Source organism: Gymnoscopelus microlampas (assembly GCF_963454915.1).
Source record: "Gymnoscopelus microlampas genome assembly, chromosome: 11".
In the NCBI taxonomy this organism is placed as follows: domain Eukaryota; kingdom Metazoa; phylum Chordata; class Actinopteri; order Myctophiformes; family Myctophidae; genus Gymnoscopelus; species Gymnoscopelus microlampas.
The window spans coordinates 50234839-50249579 of NC_139948.1; the positions used below are offsets into that span (position 1 = coordinate 50234839).

Sequence of the window (14741 nt, forward strand, 5' to 3'; positions counted from 1 at the left end):
ACAAAGAAACGACTGACAATGAACGGTACCAACAATGACAATAAATAATGTGCTAAGGCCAAAACAGGCTTTTTATTTTGTTTGTATACATAATAAAAATGAAATAGTGTTTTGCAGCCTGTACTGTCAATAGCATTGGTTCTAAAAAAGTGTGGTCTGGGGACCCCCAGGGGTCGTTGTGGGGGTACCAGGGGGTCCACAGCCAAATGTGTTAATATAGTGTCACAATCATTTGAACCACTTTTAACCATATTTTGTAGTTTGGCAATTCAAAAATAGTAAACATTTTTGAAACATCCCATTCAGGATTTTTCAAAAATAGCAGATCTACAAGCTCATGGCGCGGCACCGAGTGCCGCGCCATGAGCTTGTAGATCTGCTATTTTTGAAAAATCCTGAAAACTTGTGCAAATCTTTGAATATATATATTCTTTTTTAAAGCGAACATTTGTAAATCAAATCTTCGCTACTGGGGGGTCCCTGGAACAGAATATTTTGAGATGGGGGTCCGTGGCCAAATAAATATAATTTTGGGGGTCCTTGACATGAAAACCACTGGGCTATAGGACAAAGAAGCAGGTGTATTCTTCCCCCGACTCCAGGATACTGTGGGTGTATATATATATCTATTCTATGTGTGCCTGGCTGGAGCACAAACACCACCACCACCCACATGCATGTGAAGCGTTGACCCAGAAATGTTCAGGTCCATAATTCAGTAGCTGTTGCTGCAAAGCACAACATGGAGGGAAGGAAAGGAAGCGGCCGTTTTGGGCTTTAATGTTTATTAATGTGTTGGGTATTAGGTGTACCTTAACCTAGGGGTTTAAAAGCTACAATGGAAAAGACATGCATGGATAATGTAAGCTTAAGAACTTCCAATAACCGTCTACACTACACTGAAGCGACTAATGTAATTAACGTCCACGTAATTTAGCGGCTACATAACTAACGTCTAGGCCCCGTGCATACGAGGGGCTTTAATGTAAAGTGTTAATGACACCGACTCTGCTTACGCAGGCAGAAACGTTTAGATAGCAGCATGGGTGCTGTTAACGGCAGAACGGCCAGGGCTTATACCCTTGCCTACTACGACCTTGATTAGAGGCTGTTTCTGCCCCGTTATCTGTTAATGATTACCCCGCTTAGCATTGGCTGACAGCCAGGACGTTTCACTGCATTACTAATAATGTTCTGGCTCTAATAGTGAAAACACCACTTAAGATCACAACTAGGGCTGCTACTATCCAATAGTTTCTTGTAGCCCAGGCGTTTCGGGCCATATTTTGATGGAATCGTGCACTTTACGATAAAAGCATGAAATTTGGCACACAGTTAGAGCATGCCATAAGGAACATTTTTGGCTATAGGGCCATCGCAGATTTTTCCTGTGGTAACCATGGCAGCCATTTTCCAAAATGGCCTCCATCTACTGTTATTTTACCAATAACTCAGGTTCTAGACCACCTAGGATCTTGATTCTGGTGACTAATCCTACATTTTCAAAGATGAAGAATACAGTGGTACTATTTAGATTTGTCCTGTGGTAACCATGGCAGCCATTTTCCAAAATGGCCGCCACCTGCTGTCATTTTACCAATAACTCACGTGCTAGACCACCTAGGATCTTGATTATGGTGACTAATCCTACATTTTCAAGGATGAGGAATACAGCGGTACTATTTACAACATGCTACTACCTAACTACATATATCTGGCATTCAGTTAATTAAATAATAGTAAACCCATCAAAATATATAATGGTGTAGTACAGTACATGTTTTCAAACTGACACATGAGAGTCAAGAATGTTTCTTTTATTAGTAGTAGTATTGCATAATTATTTTCAATGGACTATAAGACACAACAAAGGCAGAGTACTCATGAGTCATAGCCTAATGGCATATAGACCAATTATTTGTTTACCAACATTGAGACTGGACGCACAGGTGATTGTTTCACGCAATCAATTCTCAACCTGTTGTTTTGGGGTGCGCTGGTTTCAGCACACCCCAAGCCCCTCTTGTGTGTTGGCTAGTGAGGCGCGTCCTAGCGAGACCTGATAGAATGGGTTTCATTGCGCGCATACTGGTTCCGCGCAGACTGGTTCTTATCAGTGTGATGTCGTCTGTTAAGGGGTCTATTCAATAAAGCCAGATAATCTACACAATGTTAGTTGCACAGTCCACCACAGTAGCAAAGGGCAGTACACTGAAGTGCTGCCTTAACACATCTGCATTGTCCACTGCATCCCTTTTTGCAACCACAGCGGAGGAGTTCCCGACAGGCCAGGCTCGCTTCTGTGTGGTCCAGTGCACTTCCCATCCTCCTGTCAAAATTAGAATCAGCTTTATTGTCAGATCACAATAGGTTTACAAGTGTAAAGAAGTGGATTAAATTATTTGTATTCACCTGTCTCCTTCCTCTTCCACCCCCATTCACCTGGGGATGGGAGTTCAGGGGCTGCAACCATCACCTGTCCCCAGCAGTGGCCAGCTTGGTAGGCTGCCCTCTTTGTATGTTGAATCAGTGCAGCTCGTGTTGGGGGGAGTCCATCAATTGTTCTACCCTTCTGGGTGAATAGCTGCTTCCGTGCCTGATTCACTGATGCCTGGCCGCTTGTGCGGTCATAGAGCAGTACCACAAATCACTCCAGAGGCTCCATCCAGTCATCTATTTTGTCTGGGGTAGCAGCTAAGGAACTTTTCCCAGTTCCAAAAGCAACCCACAGCTCAGTCAAGTGGAGGTGTTGGGCTGACGTTACTGCCAGGACCAGCACATCCATGTCTACTGTGCGTATTGTCACCTTGCTATACCCTTCCTTCATAGCATCTTCTAGGTGTAATATGACGCGAGTATCAGCCTTCTCATGTACTGTAGTTAGTTAGGTAGTTACTAGCATGTTGTGAATAGTACCACTGTATTCCTCATCCTTGAAAATGTAGGATTAGTCAAGAGTTATTGGTAAAATAACAGAAGATGGAGGCCATTTTGGAAAATGGCTGCCATGGTTACCACAGGACAAATCTGCGATGGCCCTATAGCCAAAAAGGTTCCTTATGGCATGCTCTAACTGTGTGCCAAATTTCATGCTTTTATCGTAAAGTGCACGATTCCATCAAAATATGGCCCGAAACGCCTGGACTATTGCCGATTATTCTATAGATAAGACACTTGCTATGCATGCCATGTCTATAATGCCTTATAAAACATACTTATAATACATTATAATCTGTATTATAACACTGTATAATTATAGTTATAAGAGCTCATAAATATTCATAATTCTTTATAACAATAATCATAACACATTATAAAGCATTCTATAATGACTTATGAGGTCAAGTATAAGTGCATTGTGATATGCATATAACACTGTTACACTTACAGTTATAAGCACTCATGTGTACTCATAATGCAATCATAATACATTACAAACCAGTTTATAATGACACTTTCTATGTTGATTATCATAGTTGTAAGACATTGTAATCATGTTATAATGATTTATAATCACCATTAAAATTAAATTGTGTTTGTTTTGTTGTAAAGAGACTTTGAGTACAGATAAAAGCGCATCAATTAGATGTATTAATATCATTATTATTATTAACCAATAATATAAGTTTCACAGGTGGCACGCAGCTGAACACTAGAGCCCGACCAATATATTGTTTTGGCCAATATATCGGCCATTTTTTTACTTCTTTACCAATGACATTGGTATCAGCCAAGCAGTGTTGATTTCGTCGTCTAAAACTATGACGAAAAATGTCCGGCGACTACCTTTTTTCACTGACGAAAACCAAATAAAAACGAAATGAAACGAAGCTACGATGACTAAAACTAAGACTAAATATATTGACAATTTCGTCAACAAATAAAAACTAGACTAAAATGACTAGTGGAGAAGAGATCATTTTATGTTTGGTTGTGCTCGGGTGTTGCGCTCTGAAAATAGCCGATCTACAAGCTCACAACGCGTAGCGCTGCGACACGTTGTGAGCTTGTAGATCGGCTATTTTCAGCATGCAACCAAGTGTAAAATCAGCCATTACGACGCCATCAAGGCACCGCCAAAATACATTTTAGTCTACTAAATCAACTGTAGATTTAGTCAACTATAATCTTATGATATTTAGTCAAATAAAACTAGACAAAAACTAAAACATTTCAGATGACTAAAATATGACTCAAACTGATTGAAATTGTATTCAAAAGACTATGACTAAAACTAAATCAAAATTCGCTGTCAAAATCAACACTGCAGCCAAGTACAGTTTTTGTATAAAATAAATGATCTATCAAAAGGTGTTGTGCGTGTTTATATGTATAAATTACATTAAATGTTATCAAATTGCTGCTCTTTTCGGACAGAATATCCGTCAAAACATCGATAAGCGATTGACTGGAACGGAAATGGGAAATCGGACCCTCTCCAACAAATCTGGCATGGGCCGGGCTCTACTGCACACATTCCTGGTTATCACAACGCTGTGCCACAAACTTTCTCACACAAACACGTTTGCAACAAACAAAAGACACACACACAAAAGAGAAAACCCTTGTTCCTCTTAAGTCTTCAGTTTCAAAAAAGGAGCGAGATCACATTGTGTTCCCTGTGGCACCCCCCACAGAAGTGCTTTGTCCTTCTAAAGGAGTGTAACCTGAACGCAAAAAAACGCTGGGCCTCAAAAAAAAAGGCAGACAAACAAACGGGTGCAACCAGAGTTTTGCACCTCAAAGCAAACCCCTGGCCTCTCTCCTCTCCTGTTACCTTCTTTCAGTGTCCATTTGATAAGAGCAAACCCCTGGCCTGTGCTCTCCTCTTACCAGCGGTGTAAAGTAACTAAGTACATTTACTCAAGTACTGTACTTGAGTACGCTTTTGAGGAATCTTTACTTAACTGGAGTATTTCCCATTTTCAATACTTTAACCTCTACTCCACTACATCTCAGAGACAACTATTATACTTTTACTCCACTACAATAATTTGAAAGCTTTAGTTACTGGTTAGATAGATATTATTATATTATAAAACACACATTAACCACTTTATCCCTATTTTATACATAGGCTATTTGAAAATAGCCGATCTACAAGCTCACAACGCGTCACATCGCGACGCGTTGTGAGCTTGTAGATCTGCTATTTTCAAACGTTTCAGTACTTTCCCTTTTGGTACTTTAAGTATATTTTGATGCCATCAAAAGAGCTTTTTTACTTGTAACGGACTACTTCTACATTGCGGTATTGACACTTTTACTTAAAGTAAACCACTGCCTCTCTTTACCTTCTTTCAGTGTCCATTTGATGGTGCCCGACCTCTTGCTGACGGCGTGGAGGTTCCCGTCCAGCGTGGACACAAAGAGCAGGCTTTCAGGGAGGGAGATGGTGCTGGCATCACACAGGCCCTGTGCAACAAGACAGAGGATCACAGGTTAGATCAGTGTAGGGATCGTTATTATCGTTTATCGTGATTTTTTTTTTAAACGCTCACAATAATCATATCGCAGAGATTTTAATTTATGGTGAAATTGTCCTCCGTCATAGAGCACCGAAGTCTGACGTAATTTACACATCCTAGGTTTGTCTACCTGGTTCGCGGTTCTCCACCCCCATTCTGAAACCCCATAGACGTGCTAAATATTGCGTCAAATAAGAACTGTGTTCCAAAAATAAACAAATGATCCCGGCGGTTTGACTCTTATGGATATGAAGCATGAACTGACGGTGAGAAAACCATAATGTTACTTCTGCCAAATTAGTTACATTTTCACCAGAAACAGACTGTATGAAATATAAGTGACTGACTATCATAAACGATACAGAGCCTCCTCCCTGACAATATCGCCGAGACAGTTTGTTTATTTTTGGACCACAATTCTTATATGAGACGATTCTAAGATGACCCAATGCTATTCTCCATAGAGACATCACTTTACGAACCAGGGGATGAAAGAGTGACGTCAGGACTTCTGTACTCTATACACTGGGATCAATTCACCTTTGCCGAGCTGCATTTCCAGTACCACTTAAACCCTCCAGAATTGGTAAAACGCACCTGTAAAGAACGAACTTGATATTGTCTTTTTTCCACTTTCTAAAACTCTTTGCCAAAAATAGCCAATCAACAAGCTCTCAACGCTTGTAGATCTGCTATTTTTGGCAAATGTTCCACTCCAGACTATGGATGCTGGGGTTCAAGAAGTACTGTAGTAAACAAAAGTGTCATTTTAAAAGTTTTAGTATATTTTGATTATCGCAATATCGTAAATCGCAATTATTCTGGTCAAAATAATCGTGACATGAACTTTTCATATAGTCCCATCTCTAGATCAGTGGTTCTCAAATGTTTTTTTTTGCTCAGGTCACCCCTGTAAGTAACTTTTTCATCCCTTGAATACCCCTGGACTTGTGTCACAGCAGACAGCACCCACTTTGAGGAACACTGGGTTAGATATTCCAATAATAAAGCACAGACAACCTGTACAACTCAATGCTACATGAACCATTTTAGTCTCTATTTTGGGTAAGTCATAGTAAGCGACAGTTGTTGAAAGTGTCTCAAAATGTTTTTTTTCCCTTCAAAATAGCAGATTTGTACAAGCTCACGCACCACGTCGTATCGGGGCACGTTGCGAGCTTGTAGATCTGCTATTTTCACCTTTCGGCACACAACGGAGAACATAAGAGCTTTTATTAGAATGACCCAAGAAAAACGTTTCATTAGCAACATGTTCCATGCGCACTTACGGGTACAATACACACATACGTACGAACGTACGCACACACACAGAGAGGTCATGTCAAATGTGAGCTGTGCTCCTGCATTATCCCATTATAAGGTCTGAGGTTCCGATTCTACAAAAGGTCTTCTAAATCCAAACAGTTTTCTTAAAAAAACTATGTTCCTATAATATCAGTGGTGCTCAAACTTGTTCATGTCAAGGACCTCCAATTATTATTCGGCCGCCGACCCCCAAAATATGTAGTTCCAGGGACCCCCCAGAAGCACAGATTTGAGTTAAAAAATGTTTGCTTTAAAAATATACATATATTCAAAGATTTGCACACATTTCTCACGGTTTTTCAAAAATCGCAGATCTACAAGCTCATAGCGCGGCACTCGGTGCCGCGCTATGAGCTTGTAGATCTGCTATTTTTCAATAGCCAAAGTATAAAAAGATAATAGTTTAAGTGGTTAACACAGATGCGTTCCCGGTTTTAATGGTTTAAGACTATTATAACAAAGATAAATCATTAATGACTTGTTGGGGATGATACTGGACGTGTTGTTATTATTATTATCTTACTAGCTATAGCTAACGTAATCATCCATATCCACTGTGATAGAGACAGATGTGCTTCTCCGCTCTGTGTGTGGTGAGCTGAGCACCAGAGGAATGCTAACAGATGGAGAGTAGGTGACTCATTAACCGGATACGGTTAGTGGTTAACCTGACGCGTGCGCGTGTGTGCGTGTGTGTGTGTGTGTGTGTGTGTGTGTGTGTGTGTGTGTGTGTGTGTGTGTGTGTGTGTGTGTGTGTGTGTGTAGTGGTGGGAAAAGTACTTAAGTGAAATTATCAATACTGCAATGAAGACATACTCTGTTACTCTCTTAAGTAAAAGTCCGGAATTAAAAATTTACTTGAGTAAAAGTACACATGAATTGGTATCAAAATGTACTTAAAGTACCAAAAGTATAAAGTAATCATTATGCAGAATGTCACATTTCACAAGTTTTCAAATGTATTAAAATCGACGCATTGTGAGCTTGTAGATCGGCTATTTTCAAATGGCCTAAATGTATATAGGGTTAATGTATGTTTTGTAATAATAACCAAAATCTGTAAAGTAACTAGTAACCAAAGTTTTCAAATAATTGTAGTGGAGTAAAAGTAAAAGTATCGAAAACTGTAAATACTCCAATAAAGTCAAAATAACTCAAAATTGTACTTAAGTACTTAGTTACTTTACACCACTGGGGGGGTGTGTGTGTGTACACAGCAGAGGACTGGTGAAGGGCTCTTGCTGAGCTAGCTACAGGTGCAGTGGGGTAGCTACATGAACCCTTTGAACGAGCTTAAGATAACAGTGGGAACAACGTGGAGATAAAAGAATACGAGGGTCCACACACACACACACACACACACACACACACACACACACACACACACACACACACACACACACACACACACACACACACACACACACACACACACACACACACACACACACACACACACACACACACACACACACGCACACGCACACGCACACGCACACACACGCACACACACGGGAAGGGTGTGCAAAAAAAAAAGGGAAGCGAGTGCGACGCTAAACACGTGCGCAGCGCACCACCACAACAACACCACCATTGCTGTGCCTCCTGAAATACTATATCGGTACCTTTGTTTTAACCCATTAAGACCTGAGAGGCCGAGTCTACAAATTACTTCTTAATCAGTGGTTCTCAAAGTGGCGTCCGGGGACCCCCAGGGGTCCTTGAGGGAGTTTCAGGGGGTTCCCAGCTAAATGATAGATAGTTAGGAACCAGATGGACCCTTATGGGTCTGTAACTCTGAGAGTGTACAAATGGAACCAAATGGACCCGTCATTTAACATAGATTTTACAATATAAATTGGGGTCCCAGAGATAGAAATGCCATTAAATGGGGGTCCGTAGCCTAATGCATGTCAAACTGGGCGGCCCTTGAAATTAAAATGGTTTGAGAATCACTGCTAGAGCCGTAAAAATATTCTCTTATGGGGGTCCTTGGCATTTCTTTTCAAATGGGGGTCCCACTCCGCGGGCTAATAAGTGTCAATTTGGGGGTCCTTGACATTGAAAGGTTTGAGAACCCCTGTTCTAAATCAGTAGTTCTCAAACCTTTTTTCGTGCCAAGGAGCCTCAAAATGATATGTATTTGGCCGTGGACCCCCTCCATCTGAAAATGTTGTGTGTCAGGGACCCCGCAGAAGAGAAGATTTGTGTTAGAAACTTCTAAATTATTAAAAATGTCAAGATTTTCAAAGAAACGGCAGATGTACAAGCTCACTGTGAGCTTGTATATCTGCTATTTTGTTATAACCGCCGTTCTAAACCACTGCTCACAACACGAGGCGTTGTGAGCTTGTAGATCTGCTATTTTTGGCTAAAGTTCTCCTCAGAAAAGGGATGCTAGGGTTCAAGTGGTTAATGTAAAAAAAAAAGAATCATATCACACAAAGATTTGGCGGACCCCCTGTATTAACTCTGAGGACCCCCTAGGGGTCCCGGACCCCCTGTTGAAGACCCCTGCTTTAGTGTACTTCTTCCCACTCCGTGCACAGATGAACAGTGGGCTGTAAGCTGTGCCCACATGGTAGCCTAGCATAGCCTGTGTTCTCCTATCTGCTCTACTCCACTCCCACTCCAACACTCTGGAGGATGAAGTAAACATTGGCCAGGCATGCACTGTCCTGAACACCGGGTTCAGTACAGGACACAAGAACTGAATGCATGCATTAAGCCATACATGGGCAACTACTGTAGCGGCCCGGGGGCCACATGCGGCCCCCCCACCTTCACTTAATGCGGCCCGCAGGTTAATATCAGAATAGTGATATATTATTGATTTCAGCTGTTATGATTCCAAACATGCAAACATGACCCGCTTTAATTACATCAGTCTATATTAGTAGTATTACATTTCTATTGTCTTTTTTTATGTCCAATGTATTTGTATTTAAGTTAAAAGGTTAACATAAGTATAACTAAATGCATTAGAAATAAAATAATAAAATGATAAAATGCTACTTTTCAGGATTCCAATAAAAAAATAGCAAAAACTAATTCTGGATTCCAATAAAAAAAATAGCAAAAATAGCAGATCTACAAGCTCAAAACGTGTCGTTCTGCGACGCGTTTTGAGCTTGTAGATCGGCTATTTTTGCTACTTTTGTGTGACATAGAATATACATATACAATATACAATATATTCACTCAAATTTTTGCGTCTGGGGGCCCCTGGAACAAAACATTTTGAGATGGGGGGGGGGACATATCATTTTGGGTGGTCCTTGACATGAAAAAAGTTTGAGAACCACTGATATTATAGCAACATAAGTTTAAAGGAGCTACACCATGAATTTAAAAAATAATAATAATATTTGATATCATATTGTTTATGTCCCTCAAACGTTTTTCAAAAGGTTTGAGCCTAAATCAAGCCTCAGATATACTCATTCCAACTAACTTCTCTCTGGCTTATAAAGCACTTTCACCTGCAATACCACATTGTCCTGTTTGGCACGGGGCGCTATTGAGCCAGTTTGTATGCATGTCATGTCCTGGTTCTGTGTGGAAAAAGTAAAAAAAAAAAATAAGAAAAAATTAAAAAAAAAAAAAAAATTAAAAAAAAAAAAAAAAAAATCTTTTTTTGGATTTTTTTTTTTGGTTAGAACTGAAAAACGGGAGGAATTGTTCCCAGACGTGACGTAGGGTGGGGGAACAAATCTGACGGACTGTTTTCAGACCAATTTACATGAAAACCACAGATAGCCTATGAAAGCCTGCATGCTCGAAGTCGGGTATTTGTTGGAACAGAAGAGAGGTGGGGGAGACCAAAAACACACAAAAATGAAGAAAAAGTTAAAATTCATGGTGTAGACCCTTTAACAAAAAGACAGAGAAAGCTCACACAACAACCACAGGAACAAAGTGAGGAGGATTCTGTGGTTTTCAAGATGGACGTGTTTAGGTGGTCACTTTAAAAAAACGTTTTTTTACCACATAGGGTATGGGCACTGATGACGCGGAGGAGAAGACACGCCCCCAGCGCCCCACAGCGGGAATTGAACCCAGGACCTTCGTGCCCCCCCTCTTGCATGGTATTATTAACGCAATTCATTCATTCATTCTTGTTAAACTGGAAACTGATACATAAACTGATTCTAAGTAAGCCGGTTGTTGCGCTAGCCATGTGCTTCTAGTGCAGGGGTCTTCAACGTTTTCAGGCCAAGGACCCCCTAGCTGAGTGAGAGATGAAGCAGGGACCCCCTCTGTATTGTATCAAATTGTGTTTCAGATAAACTTTTTCTGCCCTTTTTTCCCTATACACATGCCAAAAATAGCAGATCTACAAAAGCTGTAGATCTGCTATTTTTGGCTAGGGTTGAAGTGGTTAATGTAAAAGGAAAACATCATATCACGCAAAGATTTGGCGGACCCCCTGTAGTAACTCTGAGGAACCCCTAGGGGTCCCGGATCCCCTGTTGAAGACCCCTGTTCTAGTGGGTGCAGGCCAGACCAGGCCAGGCCAGGCCAGGGACCCCAGTGTGTGGGCCCGGTTAGCAGTTTGTCTGGTCACAAGTGTCCCTCTTTGACCTTGATTTCCTGTCTCTGCACTAGCCGGCTATTTGAAATGAATGAATAAATACAAAAAGTAAAAGACTACAGATGCTAGGGCATATGATGATGGTCTGTGTAATGTATGAGGGATTGAGGGGGAGGCATTTTATATGCCGCAACCTGAATCCCTGACCAAAACCTCCTGCTTCTTACGTGACTCAGCCATGAGTGGATTAGAGGCCGAGCTAAACAGCACTGTGGGGGTGGTGTGTGTGTGTGTGTGTGTGTGTGTGTGTGTGTGTGTGTGTGTGTGTGTGTGTGTGTGTGTGTGTGTGTGTGTGTGTGTGTGTGTGTGTGTGTGTGTGTGTGTGTGTGTGTTCGCGCATGCGTGTGTGTACAATTACAATTATAAGTACAATGTTGAGGTATTTTTACTTAACTAAAGTATTTCCAATTTTCAATACTGTTACTTCTACTCCACTTCATCTCAGAGGCAAATATTGTACTTTTACTCCACTACAATTATTTGAAAAACTTAAGTTACTACTAGTTACTTTTCCAGGTATAAATTATTATTATAAAGCATACATTAACCACTTCAGCCCTATTTTATACATAGGCTATTTGAAAATAGACGATCTACAAGTGCGAGCTTGTAGATACGCTATTTTTGGGACTTTAAGTATATTTTGATGCCAAAATGTTTGTACTTTTACTCAAGTAACATTTTGAACACAGTATTTCTACATTGCGATATTGATATTTTTACTCAAGTAGAACATGAGAGTACTTTGTCCCACCACTGCCCACTGTAGTGGAACTCAACAACAAAAACACCACCATGAGGCTTGACAACTGAGCTGTAGGCTTCATCGTGTTTCTGGCACCAATGATGCAGGCAGAGGTCCAGCTGGGATAGGATGGGGGCGGGGCAGGGGGGCGGGGTGTACTTGAGAACTCTTCTGACTTACCAACAAGATCCAAAAAGCAGTAGACTACTTGAAACCAGCTCTCTGAGCTCTCTGTGCTGCGCTTAACCCATTCAGACCGGGAAAACATCTGTGTAATTTTTAAGATGTCTTTGGCGATTCAAAAATAGCAGATCAGATCTGCCATTTTTTGAAAAATCATGACATTCTTTGCAAATCGTTTAATATATATATATATATATATATATATATATATATATATATATATATATATATATATATATATATATATATATATATATATATATATATTTATTTTTTAAAGCAAACATTTTTAACTACACATTTGTTTGCTTCTGGGGGATTCTACAAATGTCTTCTAAAGCCTAACAGTTTTTTGTTTTTTTTTAACTTATGTTGCTATAATATCAGTGGTTCTCAAACTGCACCCAAAATGCCATGTATTTGGCCGCGGACCCTCATCTCAAAATATGTTGTTCCAGGGACCCCCCGGAAGTACAGATCAGAGTTCAAAAGTATTTGCTTTAAAACATTTATATATTGAAGTTTGCACACATTTTCCAGGAGTTTTCTTTTTTTTTTGCAGATCTACAAGCTCATAGCGTGGCGCTCTATGCCATGCTATGAGCTTGTAGATCTGCTATTTTGTTAACAGCCAATGCAATCTGAAAATGTCACAGATGCGTTCCCGCCGGTCTTAATGGGTTAAAGGAGTTTAAAAAGGGATAAAAGAAAAAAGCATAGCCCCCAGGCCGACGTTACTACTGTAATGAAACACAGCGGGGGTTTCTTTCATGTATTAGGTGCAAGAAAAGGCTGGGATAGAGAGGCAACTGTTAAGTCTGTGTTGTACACTGTGTGGGGCGCACCAAGCAACAAGGTATAAATCTGATCAGGTGTCAGGCTTCACGGGGGGGGGTCTCTCTCTACGGGGCCAAGACCAAGGAAGGCCGGGATGGAGAACCGTTATGGCACAATATAGACTAAAGAGCACCGAAATCTGATGTAATTTACACATCCTACCTGTTTTTTGAAAATGTATGGTGCTATAATCAGTGCCGTGGTTCTCAAACCTTTTCAAGTCAAGGGCCCCCAAAATACTATGTATCCCCCCCCCCCCCCCATCTCAAAATATGTGGTTCCAGGGACCCCCCAGATTGCACAAATTTTCACGATAGCAGATCTACAAGCTCATAGAGCGCCGCGCTATGAGCTTGTATATCATTATTATCTGCTATTTTTGAATAGCCAAAGAAATCTAAAATGACACAGATGCGTTCCCACTGCCCAGACTTAGGCCAGTCAGTCAGTCAGCCAGGAGGCAGGCAGTGCTCAGGCACATGGCATGAGCAAACAGAGCAGCCTTCAGTCACACACTGACTCACTCAGGGCCTGTCTGTCTGTCTGTCTGTCTGTCTGTCTGTCTGTCTGTCTGTCTGTCTGTCTGTCTGTCTGTCTGTCTGCCTGCCTGCCTGTATGTCTGTCTGAACCATGCAGCCTTGGCCTTCCTCACACTCAGCCCAATGCCATGCAAAAGGCCAGGCCAGCACGAGGCTAGTTGAGTGTTGCTGAGGGACAGCAGGACTTTGTGTGACAACTGAATTTCAATGACTGTCTGTCTGTCTGTCTGATTGCCTTTTTAAACCATTGAGACCTGAAGCCGATTCTACATGTCTCCTAAATCTCAACAGTATTCTGAAAAACGTATGTTTCTGTATCAATGGTTCTCAAACTTTTTCATGTCAAGGACCCCCAAAATTATATGTATTTGGCCAAGGACCCCATCAAAATATTTTGTTCCAGGGACCCCCCAGAAGCAAAGATTTGAGTTCAAAATCTTCGCTTTAAAAATATATATATATTCAAAGATTTGCACACATTTTCACAATTTTTCAAAAATAGCAGATCTACAAGCTCGTAGCGCGGCACTCGGTGCCGCACTAGGAGCTTGTATATCTGCTATTTTTGAATAGCCTAAAGTGTACAATAATGCTTTCTTAGCTCAAATCTAAAAATGACACAGTTCCAGGTCTTAATGGGTTAAAAGCTCTTGGGCCAGGGCTATAATAATAATAATAATAATCATCATAATAATAATACACCTTAGGAGAATCCACAATACAAAATATACATATTTCTGTGTGTACGTACTACAGCTAAAAGGGCTTTACAACCTTAACACTAAACCTAGGTTAACCCTAAGGAACATAGAACCCAAACTGTGGACAAGCATGGTCTGTGGTCCATGCTCCCAAACAGGAAGAATTGAGTGGAAAAAAAAACAACTGGAATTGGCTGAGTTATTTTCACACCATGTTCCTTCCTTTTTAGCATTTTCACATCATCTTTCATAGTTTCACACTACATCCATCCATCTTAGTTGATGGTGGAACCTCTCATGGTTTGACGATAGTAGATTCCTTGCTATAATAATGTCACAGTCTCTGAG

General features: G+C 40.8%; 1 protein-coding gene across 2 annotated transcripts in view; it reads right to left on the reverse strand.

The window, feature by feature from the left end:
- ern1 (endoplasmic reticulum to nucleus signaling 1) overlaps nucleotides 1-14741 on the reverse strand; it is a 75592-nt gene that overhangs the window by 54516 nt on the left and 6335 nt on the right. The window contains exon 2 of one of the 2 annotated variants that reach the window (XM_084071150.1): nucleotides 5295-5415. In XM_084071150.1, coding sequence (XP_083927276.1) covers nucleotides 5295-5415 — 121 coding nt within the window. Of the gene's footprint in view, nucleotides 1-4777; nucleotides 4794-5294; nucleotides 5416-14741 lie in introns of those variants that run through there. The other variant, XM_084071151.1, reaches the window with a different exon arrangement.